Source organism: Chlorocebus sabaeus, chromosome 1, assembly GCF_047675955.1.
Source record: "Chlorocebus sabaeus isolate Y175 chromosome 1, mChlSab1.0.hap1, whole genome shotgun sequence".
NCBI lineage: Eukaryota > Metazoa > Chordata > Mammalia > Primates > Cercopithecidae > Chlorocebus > Chlorocebus sabaeus.
The window spans coordinates 125542670-125563614 of record NC_132904.1 but is presented as its reverse complement, the minus strand read 5'-3'; the positions used below and the strand labels follow the sequence as shown (position 1 = coordinate 125563614).

Genomic DNA, 20945 nt, shown 5'->3' with positions numbered 1-20945 from the left:
TAGGTATTTACTGCCAGCTACAAACAAACCCCTTCTGAATTTATTAACAAGGAATTTCATAAAAGTAGCTCTGGCATTCAGCCACAGCCCTGCCTACATTCCTGTTTGCTGAGGTCAACTGGCTCTGCTTGTCGTTTTTTGCACATGCAGACGTGTGCATTCTGGAGAACAGGGAGTGAGTGTAAAGTTCAGGTTGCTTCAGGACGCTGACTCGTCAGGACGTGTACCTTCGCACTATCCAGCCTGTGGGTGGAATAGCAATAGCGTAGAATGGAAACTCCCTACTGGAGCTGTTTACGGTGACAGCCCAGGATTTGTGCCACACTAACTTTCTTCGTATGCTGGCTTCAGGTTTCTGATAGATGAATGGTGCAGCTATGGTGAGTGTTTTGTTTTTGTTTTTGAGATGGAGTCTCACTCTGTAGCCCAGGCTGGAGTGCAGCAGCGAAATCTCAGCTCACTGCAACCTCTGGCTTCTGGGCTCAAGCGATTCTCCTGCCTCAGCCTCCTGAGTAGTTGGGATCAATCACAGGCATGTGCCACCAAGCCTTGCTAATTTTTGTATTTTTGGTAGAGATGGGGTTTCACCATGTTGACGAGGCTGGTCACCAACTCCTCACCTTAGGTGATCTGCCTGCCCCAGCCTCCCAAAGTGCTGAGTGGGATTACAGGCGTGAGCCACTGCATCCGGCCATGGTGGGTGTTTTGTAGGGAATGATTCCAGAAGGACTTCTGGTGGCAACGATTGAGCCTCTGATTGACAGAGATTGTTAAAATTCTTCAGAAAACACATCTAAGACAGCATGTGGAGAATAGTATTGTCATCAGTGTATACTTTAATACCACATCTAATAATGTTTATGATAGGGTTGATTACTTCCATGAAGGCATCACAAGCCTTGCTGTGTGAAGGGCATCTAAATACATTTTAATATATCTGTTCTTCACACCTCAGCCCCTCACTCTTGAGAAAATAGTACATTTTCTTATAATATGGTACACTTAAAAATAACTCATGTGGATCTTTGAAAGTAAAACTGAATAGGTCCTTCTGCCCATCTCCAATCCCCAGGGAAAGAAGACATTTTATGTTGATTGCCAATAATAGGTCCTTCAGGACTTGTTGAATGAAAAATGCTTGTGTTTCTCCACTGGCCAACCAAGGTGGCTCCTGAAAGTGGAACCCGGGGTTCTCTAATAACTAAATTAGTGCTTTTAGTAGCTTATTTTGAATCCCTAAACAGTGACTTCAGCTCTGAAAGGCTGGCTAATCCTGGGAGGTTACCTTCATTTAGTGAAGTACAGCATTTCTTCCAAAGCGCATGCAGTGCTGGATGTAAATTCTCTCTCCTGGGTTTGTGTGACGTAGCAGGGTGGAATGGTGAGAGAGAGGCCTGGTTTGGAGTCATACTGAAGACTGGCTTTGCCACCTGGCATCTGTGTGGTCTTAGGCCAGCCAACTTTTCTTTCCTTTTTTTTTTTTGAGATGGAGTGCTCTGTCGCCAGACTGGAGTGGAGTGGCGCAATCTCGGCTCCCTGCAACCTCTGCCTCCCGGGTTCAAGTGATTCTCCTGCCTCAGCCTCCCAAGTAGCTGGGACTACAGGCACCCGCCACCATACCCAACTAATTTTTGTATTTTAGTAGAGACAGGGTTTCACCATGTTGGCCAGGATGGTCTCAATCTCTTGACCTCGTGATCCACCCGCCTCGGCCTCCCAAAGTGCTGGATTACGAGCCACTGTGCCCAGCTAGGATTGCCAGCTTTTCTGAAAGACCTCATGCTCTTACACATTACAAGCAGTTGTGAGAACCAAATGAGATCGGGCGCATCTCAGAATCTGAAAAATACTATGCACATGGAAAGTATTATTTGGTCTCTAAGGCCCATCAACTTGGTCCTAACCCACTTTTATCATTTTGTAGAACTTAATCTTTTTAAGTTCTCCATATTTTTTATGCTTTCATTTTTTAATGTGCTACTCTCTCAGCCTGGGATGGGTTTTTTCTACAGGGCAAGTTCTGTATTTCCCCTCCTTTCCTTTTTCTCATCGTGGCTTGTACTTGTCTCTCATAGCACCCATCACACTGGGTGTAACTACTGGCATGTCTCTCCTGTTTGACTATAAACTCCTTGCTGGACACCTGTCTCAGGAGTCCTTACAGCCATTTCAGTGCTGTTGCAAAGTAGATATTTAATAAATACTTGTTGAAGGAAGTTTTTTTTGTTTTTTTTTTTGAGACAGTCTTGCTCTGTCACCTGGGCTGGAGTGCAGTGGCATGATCTCGGATCACTGCAAGCTCCCCTCCCAGGTTCACGCCATTCTCTTGCCTCAGCCTCCTGAGTAGCTGGGACTACAGGCACCTGCCACCATGCCCGGCTAATTTTTTGTATTTTCGGTAGAGACAGGGTTTCACCATGTTAGCCAGGATGGTCTTGATCGCCTGACCCTGTGATCCGCCTGCCTCGGCCTCCCAAAGTGCTGGGATTACAGGTGCAGTGAAGGAATTTTTTTAAAAAGAACAGATCCAGAAGCAAGATGAGGGTTTCAATACTTTACATTACTAATTCTGAATTCGTTATCCTTTGCTTTCAGCTATATTAAAATTGAAAGCCTTCCACACCTGATATTTTTCTCTCTACCTCATTATACAGCTTTCCTATCAGATCTTCTATTAGGGTGACTTTGAGGAGTCAGAACGTCAGGGCCCCAACTTTCAGTAGAGCCAGTAACCAGCTTCCTGATTTAAAAAAAAAAATCACCTTTGGCCTAATTTTGTCACTTATAAACAGTGGTTTAGTACCCTGGTATGATTAGTTATGATATGTTTAACAGTAGTTTAAAATACCAAAGCTTGTGAATTATTTTACTTTTAAAAAATATGTAAGTTAGAGTTACAACTCTAAAGGCACTGTCATTTGCTTACACATTCTAACATGTTTCTAATAAAAAAGTACCTGCTTTCTTAAGAGAAAAAGGGATAAGTTACCAAAAGCAGCAAGTTCTCCTGCTGGACTCATACCCTGGATTCATCCACGAGGCCATTTCCATTGTAAAGCTTTTAGCATCTCTTGATTTCTCTTTACACTGAGGCACAAAGGCCTGCTGCTTGGAGGCCTTACCTAATTTTTCCTTATGAGGGGTACTATACCAACACAGACTTTAAATTATGTTAAAAATCCCAACTGCAAGGTACACAGGATGCTGTAGGCCTGATTTCCTGTTCTAGAACCTCCAGCCTTGTGTTGAATGAGGAGGTGCAAATACATAGACCCTTAAGATCAGACCACGGCAGGCATTCAGGTGGGGGGATGAACTCCATTCATTCCAGCTGTTCGGTGGGACATCTACGCCCTCCACATCTCGGCTCATTCCTCATCCGAGCCACTCAAAAGGGCGGTCTGGTAAGTGTCACCTGAATTCAGTTTCTGAATTCCAATGATTTCTCCCCTTCCGTGTCTCTTCATCCGAGTCAAAAGGCTTTAATAGAGAAACAATAAGAGCCAATTAGCCAGAGATTCCCTTAATCCATTACCCAAGGATGTGAAGGCATCTACTGGTTCTTAAACTATTTTCTTTATATTTCTATCAAATACTGTGATTACATGTCTATAGACTAGACTTCTTAGGAAATACCAGTAGATAAAGGGGCATTGGTGGAAACTACTGAATGTCAGAATTAAGGCCAAGGTCTCCTGCCTATCTTGGTTTACTGTTTCAGTGGCTGGGCAGCAGAACTAGAAGAAACTGACTTGAGCTCCCTTCTCTTTGGTCCATATGGAACTCTTTCTGGATGAAATAATGGCAAAAATCACAGTTACTTTTGCACCAACCTAATATTCTACTTGGGATCTAGAGAAATGACCTAGAAAGAAAGGTAGAGGCAGCCAAACAGCAAATAGAACTGGTAATACCCTTTGCTAAAAGTCACCCTTGCACTGAGAGGCTCTGCCATTTATTAGTGGGGTGACCTTGGTCAAGTTACTCAGCTTTTTGAAGCCTTAACAGCGCATACTTCATAGAGCAATGAAGATTAAATGGGATAATAAGAGTGTAGCTGCTTTCCACTGGGCCTGGGGCACAGCAAGTGCATAGGAGACCATAGCTGTTATCTATCTACCTCTAATGAGTACTTCAGTGAGGGGTGGAGTGCAGTTTGTCTTAACATTCTGCTCTGGTTTATTTTTTGATTGTCACATCATCTCTGGGAAGCAGGGAGGGCAGGTCTGGAAGTAAGATGATGGGTCCAGAATGAACCCGTTACGGCGGGGACTACCATCCAGTACTGATTCCCATTTCAGTTTTCCCCACCACACCACAGGCTTAAAATCTGTGAGACCTGCATTTGAAACCTGGGTCCCTCAGGTTACTATGACCCAGACAGGTCATTTAATTTTGAAAAGCTTCATTCCCCTTGTTTGCAAATAAGGGTAGTGACACCTTCCCTGCATGAGAGTACCTTGCACAGAATTTGACGTGTAGTCGGCACTCATCAGATGGTGCGAGTTAATCACATCAGTCCTGCTTAGAGCTAGGAGGAAAAGCTTCACTAAAGTCTCAGACATACCAGTAAACAAGAGAATAGTTGATGGCCACGATGCTGAGGGCAGCCAGGTAGTGCCAGCAGAAGCACATGGTGATGAACATGAGGTTGGCCTCATCCTTCTGGTCCCATTCGGGTGTTCCAAAAGGTGGGAACAGCACAAACCCAATCTAGGGGATTACATAGAGAAGTTGGTCTTATGGTTGGTTGTCGTGAGAAGCAACCTAGCCATCCTCCTGTGGCCACCGAAGTGGCCCATATGTTACCACCACCTCGTAGTTCCCACACTTCATTAGCATAGAAAGACCTTTTCACATAGAAAAATGGCTCTAGCCAGGTGCGGTGGCTTATGCCTGTAATACCAGCACTTTGGGAGGCTGAGGCAGGCGGATCACGAGGTTAGGAGTTTCGAGACCAGCCTGGCCAACATAGTGAAACCCTGTCTCTACTAAAAATACAAAAAATGAGCTGGGTGTGGTGGTGGGCACCTGTAATCCTAGCTAATTGGGAGGCTGAGGCAGGAGAACTGCTTGAGCCTGGGAGGTGGAGGTTGCAGTGAGCCGAGATCATGACACTGCACACCAGCCTGGGCCACAGTGCAAGACTCCGTCTCAAAAAATAAAAAGGCCGGATGCGGTGACCCATGCCTGTAATCCCAGCACTTTGGGAGGCTGAGGTGGGCAGATCATGAGGTCAGGAGATTGAGACCATCCTGGCTAACACGATGAAACCTCGTCTCTACTAAAAATACAAAAAATAGCCGGGCGTGGTGGCGGGCGCCTGTAGTGCCAGCTACTTGGGAGGCTGAGGCAGGAGAATGGCCTGAACCTGGGAGGTGGAGCTTGCAGTGAGCCAAGATGCCACTGCACTCCAGCCTGGGTGACAGAGCAAGACTCCATCTCAAAAAAAAAAAAAACAAAAAAAAAACAAAAAAAAAATGACTTCAGGTTAATTTTAAGGCTTACTTAAAAACACAACAGAGCCAGGTGCAGTGGCTCATGCCTATAATCCCAGCTCTGTGGGAGGCCAAGGCAGGCGGATCACGAGGTCAGGAGTTCGAAACCAACCTGGCCAACCTGGTGAAACCCTGTCTCTACTAAAAATACAAAAAAAATGAGCCAGATGTGGTGGCAGGCACCTGTAACCTGAGCTACTCGGCAGGGTGAGGCATGAAAATTGCTTGAACCTGGGAGATGGAAGTTGCAGTGAGCCAAGATTGCGCTATTGCACTCTAGCCTGGGTGACAGGGCGATTCTCTCTCAAAAGAAACAAAACAGAACTTCAGGGCCCACATTTCCAGTGGACAGTTTAGCAGGCAGAGCCTGTGAAAGGCATCAGCCCATCCTCTGGGGAGGGCAGCTGAACCTCACTGTGCACGCTCTAAATTTTGGATTGCTAACGCGTCCTCTGGATGTTAATGGATAAAACTAGAAGTCAAAGGGTAGGCATGGGGGCAAAAGGGTCATGTAAACCCCTTTGCATGGCGTGTTAGTGCTGCATTTTCAAACCCCATATAATCAGGGATACACTCAGTGGGGCTGCTCCATCCATACCAGCGAGGGGCCTGGGTGTGGAAAATCACCTGCCAGAACCAGGTTCCCTGAAGAATGAGGAGACTGGTTCGGAAAAGTTCCAGCACGATGTGGTCCCGCAAGATCACCTCTAGGGAGATGCTAACACACCCCACGAACAGAGCATACAGCAGGAGCGAGTGGATGTGTTGGTCCAGCGGAGGCCGGTTGTGGACGTGGTAGTAGAAGAGGAAACCTGCCACAAACCAGATGGCAGCTGTCAGTGCCACGCTTGACCTTCACCATCACCGATGTTTCCTCCTACACCTGTCTCAGCTAGACTCTTTAGCATTTAGGAAGTTAGTTTACATAACATTACAGGCAGCAAACCGATGCGAGTAAGTGTATTTCGTGAGTTATGTTAGGAGTATAAAGCAGCCGGGGATTGTATCTTAAAATCTCTCTGGAACCCATGGTGGGTCAGTATAGGATGGGTCGGCTGAAGAATGTTGCTGACTTGTAACAGACTATGTGTATACTTGAAATTCAGTTTTGCCCTCAACCTTTTTCAACTTGCCGAGGTGCAGAAGTGAGGTTGTTAGATGACAAAATGTATTTTCATACCCCAGTCAGTGTGAGTGATACTGGGAGCACGCCCCTAGCAGCGGGGTGGGTCTCCTGAGACACATGATGGAGGCAAGACGGTACCTCCCTGGGTGAAGGGTACAGTGTGGTTTCGCTTAACCAAAGGGATGTATCCCCTGCATGGTGGCATTCAACCAGCTGGGGCATTGTGTGTGCACGCATGTGTATGTGCACACATCCATCCACACTGAGGAGTATGCACGTGCGTGAGCAGGGACTGCTGGCAGCAGTGGGATGGCAAGGAGGACTCCTGCAGTGTTAACCAGGGGCCCTGGGAGCTGCCGCAAGCCTCAAAGCCTTCACGGGCTGCTTTTGGGAATATGCCGCCTGGCCCATCCAGAGCAGAGCACTAGGTCCTATTCAGGTTTTGGCAGCCCAGAGATGTGGATTTTCTGGGGAAGGTTATTATATTTGCAACATTTCTGGTCTTTCGTACTCTGATCCTTCATAAACATGGCTTGTCAGGCTATCCTTCCTCTCCATCTGTTCCACAGAATTACCTTCCATGAATACTGCCACAGCCATAACCAGTCTGTCCACACCCAAGGGAACGTGGCTGACCAGATAGGTGAGCATGTCAGCAATTCCTGAGACTGCAAAGAATAGGTACATGGTGCTGTGCTGCCAATTCATTAACTTTATCCAGTGGTTCTCATGGTAGAGGTGCAGGTGGGGCCCATCCGGAACGAACTGCTCTGCCAGGATCCCTGCAGGGAAATAAGAATGGATGTTTGAGAGGACAGAATAACTCCAAGACAAATAGCAGCAAGAAACAACCCGAAGGCATGAAGGAAGTGGAGATGAGGTGAGGTGAGGGTGGCCTGCGGGTCAGCAGACCTACTTTGCTGCCTCAGGTGCAGCTGCTGCAGTATAAAATAGGCTGTGTGCTGAATAACCTGTGTAGACATCTTGCCATTGTTGTTCCTTTTAGGGGTTTGGGGTTGAGGGTAGAAGAATCAACAAACGCAACCAGATCCGCAGGAGGTTTGTCCAGGAGTGGAGATGAGCAAGACATCATCACTGAAGTCGGAGTGTGGCTGATGGAATAATCCCTGGGCTTCCCTGCCAAGTGAGCAGTGAAAGAAATCCCAGACAGAAACAGGTTGAAAGCAGAATCTGAGCAGAGACACACTGGTAATGAAGATACCTGTACGTGCCAAGGGAGGCAAGCGGCTCCCAGGTGCGTGTTTGCAGGGCTGACTTTGAGTGCGTGTCCTTCCTGGGCACAGAGCCAGCTCTGCAAGCCCTGTGCCCCTCCCAGCTCTGTGTTTTAAAACACTGGGGAAACAAGGCAGAGGCCCCATGATGTGGGCCAGAAAACGACGAAACTGCGCCACAGGATAGCTCTTCGTTCTTATCCCTTCTCCTTTTATACCTAATTTGCAAGGCAAAAGATTTGTTTTTATGCCTGGTACCCAAAATGTTCTTGGGGAAGCCTAGAAGAAATCCTCCATGATGACATTTTGGACTCTGTTCCCCAGATATTTGTTTCTCAAGCCAGAGTCTTTTTGAATTCCCACACAAAGAGTCGAGGAGTTGTGGAAATGACCCAGGAAAGGTCCCAGTGACACTAGAATGGAAGCCCTGTGACAGCAGAGACTGTGGTTCCCCAGTGTATCTCCTGTGCCTGGAACAGTGACTTCCTGGCATGTGGTAGGAGTGCTGGAGAGCTGTGGAATGAGTACCATTTTCACCCAGTCAAGGGACCAAATGCTGTAATTGTCCTAGCTTTATTTAGGCAAGGCTGACGCTGTCCTGACCCTTTAAGCCGCAGGTCCCTGTCACTTCTCACTGGAACCCTCTCTGATGCGTGAATGGTGAGTGGGGAAGTTCGGCAGGATGACGCCAACAAAGCTCCGTAAAGCTTTGCTTCCTCCAAGTGAAGCCAGTGATGTTGCTTCGCTCTCTCCAAGAAACCACAGGCCTTTGATGACAAGTGGTGATTGTCAGTTGCAGATTAAGACCCCTCATTCCCCCCAGGTGGGGCTGGTCCTGAGGAAGAACACTTATTACTATCATCACTGCTTGTTCTTGGAGGGCCCCAGTGGAGCCGAGTGGATGCAAAGGAAACTGGGAGTGGGTGGATCTTGTTGGAATGGGGCAGAGTGAAGGAAATTCCCTCTCCAACAGCCCTCTGCTGCTTTCTCTCTCCCACTGGCTAGTTTATTAATCTGCATAAACTCACTCTACGCGCTTGAGACTTGAGGATGAGGAAGAGCCAATGGGTTGGGTGTCAACTACTGTAAGGAGGGAGAGACAATTGAGGAAAAAGGTGATTTTTCTACTTTGTCACAGCTCAGGTACATGAGCCTAATCTATTTGGTTTTTTTCTCTTTGTATCTGTGTCAGATCTTTTTCGTACAGTGGGTGTTTAGCTCCTACAACTTTCCATACCTGTGTCCTTGTTGATTTGATAGTTTTTCACAGTGTCCCATGATGTGAGAGCCGTTAACCGTTAGTATTATAAAGCTCTGTACGCAATGGATGTTATAATAAAATAGTCTAGTGGCCATCTGGAAATTGTTGCCCTGTTATCTCCACCAGTGGAAACATCTATTTCACAGGGCTCAAAACATGAATTAAAGGTTCTGGGTAGGAGGAGGAGATTCCCTGGACCAAATGACCTCTTACCAATGACAGAAAACAAAGTCCTGACTGCGGCTTCGATGATCTCAAGACGCCGATAGTAATGCAGTGGGCTGTTCTTCCGTGTGTGGCTGAAGTACTTCAGTGGGTACTTCACTGACCAACACAGTCCAATGATCAGGAAGAAACTCCCTGGGAGCGCGTGGCCCTGGAAATTTGCCATCAGGACACCTAAAAAATTAGGAGAAGGCTGTTAGGTGGCTAATGAAGAAGGCAAACAAATGTATATTTTGGCAGGAAATACAATACGTGCCTGAGATTGCAAATCATAAGCCACGTTAAGAAGGATCAACACATTCTCATAAAACAAGCCTTTATGTTACGTCACCGAAGTCTCATCTGTAAGGTGAGTTACATGACCAACTGGACTCCACTGTCTGTAATGCTTTAAACATGTAGGCAAAATAAAAGGATGAGGGTGGGGAAAGAGGAGGATAGGTAAATATTTATTGATCTCAGGTAGAGAAACCTTCCAAGGCATACACATAAAGGGGGGAACTAGAAAAGAAAAATCTTCAGCTATATAAGCATCTTTTAATATCAGGGACATCAAAAGGTAAACAACAAATCAGAAACATGTTTGTAGCAGCTGTATGGTAAACAGCTATTACATTAGAGTCTTTACAAATTAATAAGAAAAAGACCGTAGGAGAATAGGCAGAAGACATGAACGGATGATTCACAAAATAATACAATTATAAATCTCCCGGAAATTAGAGATGTGCAAACGAAAGCACATCATCATTTGTCACCTAATTGGAAAATAATTTTTAAAAGTTTTGGTGTGGTGGTCTAGTACAAATGAACATGGTCAATATGATTCACATTTTGTAAAAATCAGCATAATGGTATAAACATCACTTTATTCCAAAAATTTTCGGGCATGGTTTGCTTTTACCCCATTTACAGTAGCATGAGACTATAGCTAGGATTTATTCAGAAGTAGATTGATTATTTTCCTCACTGGCCTGGGTGGTTACCTAAAGAATATGTAGGGTGGGAGAAAAATGCCAGTTGTTGGTGATTGCTATGGTTTGAATGTGTCCCCTCCAAAATCCAGGTGTTGCAATAAGAGAAGGGGACTTTTTTTTTGAGACAGAGTTTCACTCTGTTGCACAGGCTGGAGTGCAGTGGCACGATCTCGGCTCACTACAACCTCCGCCTCCCCAGTTCAAGCGATTCTCCTGCCTCAGCCTCCCGAGTAGCTGGCATTACAGGCACCTGCCACCACACCTGGCTAATTTTTGTATTTTTAGTAGAGACAGGGTTTCACCTGTTGGCTAGGCTCTTCTCGAACTCCTGACCTCAGGTGATCCACCCGCCTCGGCCTCCCAAAGTGCTGGGATTACAGGTGTGAGCCACCACACCCTGCCGAGAAGAGGACTTTTAAGAAGGGACTAGGCCATGAGGGCCCCTCCCTCCTGAACTAGGAGTAGATGACCTCATACAGGGGCTGGCTGGAGGGAGCTGGCCCCCTATTTGTCCTCCTGCATGTGAGGATGCAGCCCTCAGCAGACACCAGATGCTGGTGCCTTGATCTTGGACTTCCCAGCTTTCAGAACAGTGAGAAATAAATTTTTGTTCTTTATAAATTACCCAGTCTGTCGTATTCTGTGATCATCAGCACAATAGGGACTAAGAAACTGGTACCAGAGAAGTTTATAACATTTATAACCAGGTGTTATAACAAATATGTAAAAATGTGGGGGTGGCTTTGGAACTGGATAATGAATAGAAGCTGGAACAGCTTTGAAGTGAGTGCTGAAAAAAGCCTGAATTGCCGTGAATGGAGCATTAAGGATGATTCTGGTGAGGGCTCAGAAGAAGAGGAGAGCTGTAGGTGTGGGATATGAGCTGTGGGGAAAGCCTCGTTCTTCTTAGAGATTGCCTAAGTGGTCATGAACAGAATGTTGATAGAGATACGGATGGTGAAGGGAATTCTGATGAGGTCTCAGACAGAAATAAAGAACAAGGTACTGGAAACTGGAAGAAAGGTTATCCTTGTTATAAAGTGGCAAAGAACTTAGCTGAATTATGTCGTGTTCTAGGACTTTATGGAGGGCAGAACTTAAGAATGATGACCTAGGATATTTGGCAGAAGAGATAGAAAGCAGCAAAGCGTTCAGGATGCTGTGTGGCTTCTCTTAACTGCTTATAGAAAAACGTGAGAGGCTGGGCGTGGTGACTCACACCTGTAAATCCCAGCACTTTGGGAGGGCGAGGAAGGCAGATCACCTGAGGTCAGGAGTTTGAGATAAGCCTGAAAAACACGGTGAAACCCCGTCTCTACCAAAAATACAAAAATTAGCCAGGTGTGGTGGCGAGAGCCTGTAATCCCAGCTACTCGGGAGGCTGAGGCAGGAGAATCGCTTGAACCCAGGAAGGGGAGGTTGCAGTGAGCTGAGATTGCGCCATTGCACTCCAGCCTGGGTGACAAGAGCAAAACTCCATCTCAGAAAAAAAAAAAAGAGAAAAACTTGAGAAAAGAGAAATGATTTGAAGGCAGAATTTATCATCAAAAGGAAAGCTGAACGTCAATATTTGAAAAATTCTCAGCCTAGCCATATACAAGATAAAAACGTATGTGTAGGAGAGAGAACCACGGGTATGGCCACATGACTGATAAGGAGATTAGTGTGTGTAGAAGGAAGCCAGGTGCTAGTTATCAAGACAATGGGAAAATGACCCCAAAGGCGTTTGGGGTTGCCTTGGTCTTTAGAGGCCCAGGGGGTTAGGGCCTTGGGGCAGAACAGTTTCAGGGGAAGGGCCCAGGTGCCTGTGGGGTCGCAGAGATCACTGCCCAGGGCCACCTCGGGTCTCTGCTTCCCACATTCCGGCAGAGCATCCCTCAGTCACCCTAGCTGTGGCTGAAGCAGGACCAGGTGCAGACTGGGCCACTACTCCAGAGGACATAAGTTATAAACCTTGGTGGCATCCTTGTGGTGCTAACTCTGTAGGTATGCATACTGTATGAGCTGTGGGTGCATGGCTGCCTCCACCTAGATGGAAAGGATTTCTTTGACCTCAGGGCCCAAGCAGAGATTTGTCACCGGGTGGAGCCACTGCAGAGAGCCCCCCAGTAGGCCAATACTTAGGGAAGCCTTGGAGGTGGTATCACCTGGAGCCTTGGGGGCCCAACACCCACCCCAGTGTGTCCAGAAGGTGAGATGTGGAGTCAGATAACATTATTCTCAAGCCTAAGATTGAATGTTGAGTTTTGGACTCACTTGAGACCTGTCGTTACTCTTCCTTCCTGTTTCTCCCTTTTGAACTAGAAACATCTGTCCTGTGCCTGTCACGCCATTGTATTTGAATCAAAGAACGCAAGTCATTTGAATTCGCAGGCTCACAGCTAGAGAGAAATTTGCCTCAGGATGAAATTTATCTCAAAGTGAATGAGTCTCCCTCATACCTGATTTAGATCAGATTTTGGACTTAGATTTTAAAGTCCCTATTTGAATGATTTAAGTCTTTTGGGGGCAATTGTGATGGAATGAATGTATTTTGTATGTGAGAACTACTTGAATTTTGGGGGGCCAGGATTGGAATGCTATGGTTTGAAAGGGTCCCCTCCAAAATTCAGGTGTTGCCAGTGTGATAGTATTAGATGTGGGGCCTTTAAGAGATGATTAAGACATAAAGGTTCCTCCCTTGTGGATGGGATTAAGCACCCTTATAAAGGGCTGGATGGAGGGAGTTGGTTCCCTTTTTTGCCCTTTCTGCCATGTCAGGCTACAGACTTCAACAGATACCACAGGCCAGTGCCTTAATCTTGGACCTCCACATCTTTAGAACTGCAAGAAATAAATTTGTTCCTTATAAATTCCTTATAAATTACCCGGTCTGTGGTTTTGTTATAGCAGCACAAGCAGACTAAGACAGTGATCTAGAAAAAACCACCCTGGAATGTAAAGCATCTCTGGTCTGCACAGCATATTCCAACCTTGGACACAGACCCGTCTCTCTAGCACCAGCTACATTGTCAGGGCTGTTTCACATCTTACACATTGACAGATGAGGGTCCCACCCATCATCAAGAACTTTCACAAGCTCTAAAAAAAAATGTTTGCAGTTTTCAAAAACTCAAATCATATTAAAGGCTTATAGTGAAAAGCAACAGCCTCATGTTCTATTCCTCCTCACCCCCAGCAAAGCCACTTTCAACCCTTTCAGCTGCTTCCTCCAGTATTTACCTCCACCATTGTAGTTGTTGGGTTGGTGCAAACATAATGGCAAAAACCACAATTACTTTTGCAGCAACCTAATACTTTGTGCATGTGGCCATTTGTTAATTCATCATTGTCAGGCATTACCTGTCAACTTCCTGGAGCTCTCTCACAGCCTCTCCCTCCTCCCCACCCTGCTATTTTCATAGCAGTTGCATTATACTCACTTATTGAAATCATTAGTTTCATTATCATGGCTCTGTAAATCCAAAGTCCTTACCAGGGCCAATAAGGCCGTATATGATCCTGGGCCATCTCTTTGATTTCTCCCAGCACTCATCCCTTGCCACAGTGGATCCCTTCCATTCCCTTAAATGGCTCAGAACACTCCATTCCTGCTTCAGGACACTGCACTGTCTGTGGCTTCTAGAACAGTGTTCCCACAGGGAGCCAACAGTTGTCTCCTTCACTTTACTCAGGTCTCTGTTCAAATGCCACTTTATTCCGTGACTACTGCTTGTAAAATACAGGCCTGCCCCACTTTTCAATCTATGTCGACTTGTAACTTTTCTGTAAAGTATGAATCACCATGTGATATTGCAGACTGATTTTCTTTTAAGCATCTGTCTTCATCCACTAAAATGTGGGCCTCTGGAAAGCAGAGATTTGATCTGTTTGCTTATTGTGGTTAGTCCACAGCTTACTGCAGGGCCAGATACAGAGTGAGCACTCAGTCAATACTTGTGGAATGAATGAATGCAGATCTAAGTATAGTATTATGGGTTATGTTTTCTCTAACACTTTTTTTTTTTTTTTTTTTGAGACAGAGTCTTGCTCTGTCACCCAGGCTGGAGTGCAATGGCATGATCTTGGCTCACTGCAACCTCCACCTCCTGCGTTCAAGTGATTCTCCTGCCTCAGCCTCCTGAGTAGCTGGGATTAAGGACGGTGCCACCACACTTAGCTAATTTTTGTGTTTTTAGTAGAGATGAGGTTTCACCATGTTGGCCAGGCAGGTCTCGAACTCTTGACTTAAGGTGATCCACCTGCCTCGACCTCCCAACATGCTGGGATTACAGGCATGAGCCACCGCGCCTGGCCTAACACTTTTGTTTTATTCTGGGGTTAATAATTGCCTTTTTTTTTTTTTTCCACATGTTTATCTTCCCGAATATCAATCACTATCTTTTTCCTCAAAAGAGCTAAAAGATCTGTCAAATGTTGACCAAATTAAATTCTAGACATTTTAACCTCAGATAACTTATTTCTGTTTTATTCCTAGAGACCCGTTTTGAGAATCTTCTCAATTGAACGGGTTGTCTGTCCTCCTGAAGCATTCTGCACCATCTTACAAATTCCCTTTGCTTTTTGCTTGTTTTCTGCCCACCTGCCTTTTGCTGCAGCTTCCAAAAAAGCCTTTTCCTTGTTTTGGATCCCCTGTTTCTTGGATGCCATTCATTTTTCTTTCTTGGCTTACTTCCGTTAATATAAGTCTAGCATTCCCAAAACTATGCATAGAAGGGAGATTCCTTGAGAATCTGCATGGTTGACAGTCTCTGCCTTTTTACTGGAATGGTTTATTTAGTCCATTCATATCAATGTAATTATTGGTGTGGTTATATTTACAGTTGTCATTTTGCTATTTGTTTTCTGTCACTCATGCGTTTTTTATTCCTCTGTGCCTCATTTCCTGCTGTCATTTATGTCTAACAAGTAATTTTAGTATACCATTTTAATTACTTTTTTTCATATTTTAAGCTATATATATTTTTTTCCTACTGCATGCTCTAGTCTAGGGATTACAGTATGCATCTTTAAGTTACTGTGGTCTACTTTAATAGTATTTTAATTCTGATAAAATATAGTGACTTTGTTCCAATATATAATAGCTCTAATTCCTACCCCTTCCTTCATGCATATATTATATATACATACACTAAATGAGCCATTAATATGAATATATATGGACTAAATAAGCCACTCCAACAAAAAGGCAGAGATGTGTGTGTGTGTGTGTGTGTACATATATATGTACATATCATATTTATGTTTGGACTTGTTATAAAGTTTTTAAGTTTAAGATTTAAGAATATATAAAGTCTAGGTTATAAACTAACTGTGGCAATTATTTCTTGAAGCAATTTTACATTTTTCAAAGAATGAATATATATATTCTTTGACATTTAATCACATATTTACCATTTCCAGTGTTCATTCATTTCTGTCATTTTAATAACTCTAAAATCTCATTTTCTTTCAATATGAAGAATGGCCTTTAATATTTTTTCAGCTTTATTGAGGTATAATTGACAAATAAAAATTGTATATACTCAGGGTATATAGCATGACGATTTGACATATGTATACATTGTGAAATGACTGCTATGATCAAGCTAATTAACATAGTTATCACCTTACCTGGTTATCTTTTCCTTTCCTTTGTAATGAGAATCCTTAAGATCTACTCTCAGCAAATTTCAAGTATACAGTTTATTATCATTACTATTATTTTTAGGGACAGGGTCTTGCCCTGTCACCCAGGGTAGAGTGCAATGGCATAATCATAGTTCACTGCAGCCCTGAACTTCTTGGGCTCAAGTGATCCTCTGCCTCAGCCTCCTGAGTAGTTAGGACGACAGGTGTGGGCCACCACACCTGGCCAATTTAAAAAATTTTTTTGTAGAGACAAGGTCTCACTATGTTGTCCAGGCTGGTCTTGAATTTTTGGGCTCAGGCTATTCTCTCGCCTCAACCTCCCAAAGTGCTGCGATTACAGACCTAAGACGTTGTGTCTGGCCAGTGTATTGTTATTAATGAGAGTCACCCTCCTGTCCATTAGGTCTCCAGAATTTACTCATAACTGCAAGTTTGTACCCTTTGACCAACATCTCCCCATTTCCCCCGCTGCTCCAGCCCCTGGCAACAGGCATTCTACTCTGTTTATGTCCAGTTTGTTATTTTAGATTCCACATATCGGTGAGATCACACAGTATTTGTCTTTCTGTGTCTGGCTTATTTTACTTAGTATAAAGTCTTCAAGGTTTATCCATGTTGTTGCAAACAGCAGGATTTCCTTCTTTTTTAAAGCTAAATATCCCATTCTATATATACAGCACATTTTTTTTTTTTTTTTGGTCCATTCTCCAATCAATGAACACTTAGATTGTTTCCATATCTTGGCTGTTGTGAACAAAGCTGCAGTAACCATGGGAGGGCAGATATCTTTTCAAGACAGGGAGTTTATTTCCTTTGGATATATACACAGAAGTGAAATTGCTGGATCATAGGGTAGTTCTATTTTTAATTTTTTGAGAAACCTCCACACTGTTTTCTATAATAGATGTACTGATTCACATTCCCACCAACAGTATGTGAAAGTTCCCTTTTTCCACATCCACATCAATCTTGTTTTGTTTTTTGTTTTGACTTTGTGGCAATAGCCATCCCAACAGGTGTAAGGTAATATCTTATTGTGACTTTGATTTGCATTTCCCTGATGATTAGTGATGTTGAGCATCTTTTCATAAACCAGTTGGCCATTGTATGTCTTCTTTAGAGCAATGTCTGTTCAGGTCCTTTGCCCACTTCTTTTTTTTTTTTTCTCAAAGCAGAAATTTTATTGCCCACATTCTTTGACTACAATGCTATAACAACAGAAATATTTTCTTTTACAAAAATCTCAATCACCTTAAAAATTTTTAAAGTCACGAAATAACTTTGGGTCAAAGAAGAAATCAAAACTGCAAATAAATAAAAGCAAATATTGGCAATATATACAGTAGAACATATGAAATAGATTACAGTAAAAAATTCTTAAAACACAAAGAATCCAGGACGTGCAAAGCTGGGATGAATATTACACCCTAACAGCAACGATAGCAGATAAACTACAAAATCATAACTTTTCCTAAACTCATTAGAGAACTGAGATCATAGGACAATCAAGTCTAAAATGGGCTGGGCACCATGGCTCATGCCTGTAATCCCAGCACTTTGGAAGGCCAAGGCAGGTGGATGACCTGAGGTCAGGAGTTCAAGACCAGCCTGGCCAACATGGCAAAACCCCGTCTACTAAAAATACAAAAAATTAGCCAGGTGTGGGTGGTGCATGCCTGTAGTCCCAGTCACTCGGGAGGCTGAGGCAGAAGAATCACTTGAATCTGAGAGGTGGAGGTTACAGTGAGCTGAGATTGCGCCACTGCACTCAGCCTGTTGCCTACTTTTTAATAGGGTTATTTGTTTTTACTATTGAGGAGTAAGAGTTTCTTGTATAGTTTGGACATGAGCTCCTTATCACATATAGGGTTTGCAAATATTTTCTCCCATTCTCTGGGTATCTTTACTCTGTTGATGGTTTTCTTTGCTATGCAAAAGGTTTTTAGTTTGATGCAACTGTACTCCTTTATTTTTGCTTTTGTTGTCGTATCAAAAAAGAAATCAATGCTAGCACCAATGTCACGTACCTTTCCCTGCATGTTTTCTTCTAGGAGTTTTACCATTTTAGGTCTTACATTTAAATCTTTCATCCACTTTTCGTTGATTTTTGCATATGATGGAAGATAAAGATCTAATTTCTTTTATTTTTTTGCATGTGGATATCCAGTTTTTCCAGTACCATTTATTGAAGATACTATTCTTTCCTCATTCTTGTTCTTGACACCTCTGTAGAAGATTAGTTAACCTTATATGAGTGGGTTTATTTCTGTGCTTTCAATTCTGTTCCCTTGCTCTAAGTACTGTACTGTTTTGATTGCTATAGCTTTATAATATAATTTGAACATAGGAAGTGTGATGTTTCTGGCTTTGTCCTTCCTGTGTGGTTCTCTTTGTGTTTTTTAAAAGTCAGTGTTGGTTGAGCTTTTTTTTTTTTAAATCTGCGATTCAATATTTTTCATCAAACCTGGGAAGCTTTCAGCCATTACTTCCTTATTTTTTTCTCTCTCCCTTTTTGGGGTTCCCATTACATGTATGTGGGAACATTTAACATCATCCTATGTGTGTCTGAAGGTCTATTCATTTATCTTCATTTTTTTCTCTCTGTTTTTCAAATTGAATCATTTCTATTGATCTATTTCATGTTCACTAGTTCTTCCACTATCTCACAATCTGCTATTGAGCCCATCTAGTGAATTCTTAATTTTGGTAATTGTACCTTCCAACTTCACAATTTCCATTTAATTCTTTTTATAGTTTGTATTTCTCTATTTAGATTCCCTATTTGTTGAGTCATTTAAATCATATTTTCTTTTAATTCCTTGAACAGTTTTCTTTAATTCTCTGAGGGCAGGCACAGTGGCTCATGCCTGTAATCCCAGCACTTTGGGAGGTTGAGGCGGGCAGATCACTTGAGGTCAGGAGTTCAAGACTAGCCTGGCAAACATGGTGAAACCCTGTCTCTACTAAAAATACAAATAATTAGCCGGGCATGGTAGTGGGCGCCTGTAATCTCAGCAACTTGGGAGACTGAGGCAGGAGAATCACTTGAACCCGGGAGGCGGAAGTTGCAGTGAACTGAGATCGCTCCACTGCACTCCAGCCTGGGTGACAGAGGGAGACTCTGTTTAAAAAAAAAAAAAAAAAAAAAAATTCAAGCCCATTACACTTCCAGCCCCTGTCAGTCGATCTGTGTGGGGGTTGGAGAAGGCCGGTTTTCAGGTCTCCCTTGTCTTTCACTTTTTGCTGGACTCTCTCAGGTCTTCTCCATATATGCATAGTTTTTTTCAGTCAGCCAGGGATGCGTGAAGAGCTCGCTTCAATACTTCTGTGATTCTCATTTCCAGAATCTCCCTGTTAAATTCTTGGTTGGCCTGCTGCTTGCCCCAAGTGGGGCTGCAACCTTAAGCTAGCAAAACTGTGGATTTTCCTGCTCATTTCCAAGTGTTCATTCCAATGTGAAGCCAGCAAAGCCAAGGATTTCCAGCCCCCCAGCCACTGTTCTGAATTGAATGTTTGTGTGGCAGCAAAGCTACTAGTTTTCATGGCCAGCCCCATCTTACTTAAAAGTCATTGGCTGAGCTTGGGGGTGACGGGAGCAGCCACAGGCAAAGAAAAGCCACAATCTCCTACTTGCCTGAAGATCTATAGTGTTTCAAGAATAAATGCTGCTCAATTTTTTGCCTGCATTTTGTCAATTTCCAGTTCTCTCTTGGTTTTGATAAACAATTTTGACTAGTGTTATATATTTTTTGTGGTTTTGTTGCTTTTTTTTTTTTTTACAGAAAGGAATTGCCTGTCTCTTTGTGCTGCCATAACTGGCAGGCCTTCTCCTCGTTATTACTATTTTTTGAGATGGAGTTTCGCTCTTGTTGCCCAGGCTGGAGTGCAATGGTGCAATCTCGGCTCACTGCAACCTCTGCCTCCCAGATGTAAGTGATTCTCCTGCCTCAGCCTCCCAAGTAGCTGGGATTACAGGCGTGTGCCACCACACCCAGCTATTTTTTTGTATTTTTAGTAGAGACGGGGTTTCACCATATTGGTCAGGTTGATCTCAAACTCCTGACCTCAAATGATCCACCTGCCTCAGCCTCCCAAAGTGCTAGGATTACAGGCATGAGCCACTGTGCCTGGCCCGCTTCCTTTTTAAACCCTCCTTTGAACATAAAAAATTTACATTTTTGTTTAATGTTTAACACAGGTCCCTTTCAATATCAGGTTTGTTATACTTCATTTTCCTAGGCAAAGGTGCAGAAAAACCAGCTTTGCAAATGTATGTCAAAACTGCCCACTGACTAACCGGCTTCCCTCCTTCCTGCCCTTCCTCATTTTTCTCAAAAGCAGTACCTGAAATAAGGCAGAGTCCTTGTCTGCCTCTATGTACTTGATACCGGCTTGTCAAGACCCACCCTTCCCTTTTACCTCATCTAAACTTCACACCAGTGGACAGCAGGGCCTGCAGCAAGTCTGTAGAAATGCCTTTAAACTTATGTATGATTCATAGAAGACTGAGTACTTCGATTTGATGGGGACGGGCTATAGTTCTTCCATTAACAAATTAATGGATTCGTTCATTAGATTAGCTACATTGTGGAACACGTGGAGGAGATGGAGGATGAGTCAGTTTTAGTTACAGGAGGAATAAGGTAAACTAACTTCAAGTAGAACAATAAAAATTTTGACTTCTATGTAATTTGGATAACCCATTATCTAAATATAGGCTAAGCCCCTGCTGTGGTTTAGCATTAAAAAATTTTAAATAAAATAAATATTAAATAAAAAAAATTTAAGGAATGTGTTTTCTAATATACACAACTGGTGTGGGCAATATACAACAAAACCTTTCAATCTAAGGACTAACTTACAAATAGGAAAACAAATATCATATAGTGCTTTTAGGCCAGGTGCAGTGGCTCACACCTGTAATCCCAGCACTTTGGAAGGCTGAGGCGGGAAGACTGCTTGAGCCCAGGAGTTCAAGATCAGCCTGGGCAACATAGT

General features: G+C 43.6%; 1 protein-coding gene across 1 annotated transcript; it reads right to left on the bottom strand.

Annotated features, from left to right (window-relative positions):
* Positions 1–1995: 1995 nt before the first annotated feature.
* TMEM45B (transmembrane protein 45B) lies at positions 1996–9677 on the bottom strand. Its single transcript, XM_008021502.3, has 5 exons — positions 9331–9677; positions 7200–7406; positions 6126–6310; positions 4568–4713; positions 1996–3480 (listed from the first exon to the last, which is right to left on the bottom strand). Exons 1-5 carry the CDS (start codon positions 9506–9508, stop codon positions 3369–3371), a joined length of 828 nt encoding a protein of 275 aa, XP_008019693.1. The 5' UTR covers positions 9509–9677; the 3' UTR covers positions 1996–3368.
* Positions 9678–20945: the final 11268 nt, after the last annotated feature.

Excerpts from the sequence above, each read along its gene's own strand:
- TMEM45B (XM_008021502.3), bottom strand. The coding sequence starts at position 9,508 with ATGGCAAATTTCCAGGGCCACGCGCTCCCAGGGAGTTTCTTCCTGATC. Across the intron at positions 6,311-7,199 it reads TGTGGCAGTATTCATGGAAG|GTTTCCTCTTCTACTACCAC; the intron begins GTAATTCTGTGG and ends GGTTTGTGGCAG. Across the intron at positions 3,481-4,567 it reads AACTATTCTCTTGTTTACTG|CCTTTTGACTCGGATGAAGA; the intron begins GTATGTCTGAGA and ends TCTCTATTAAAG.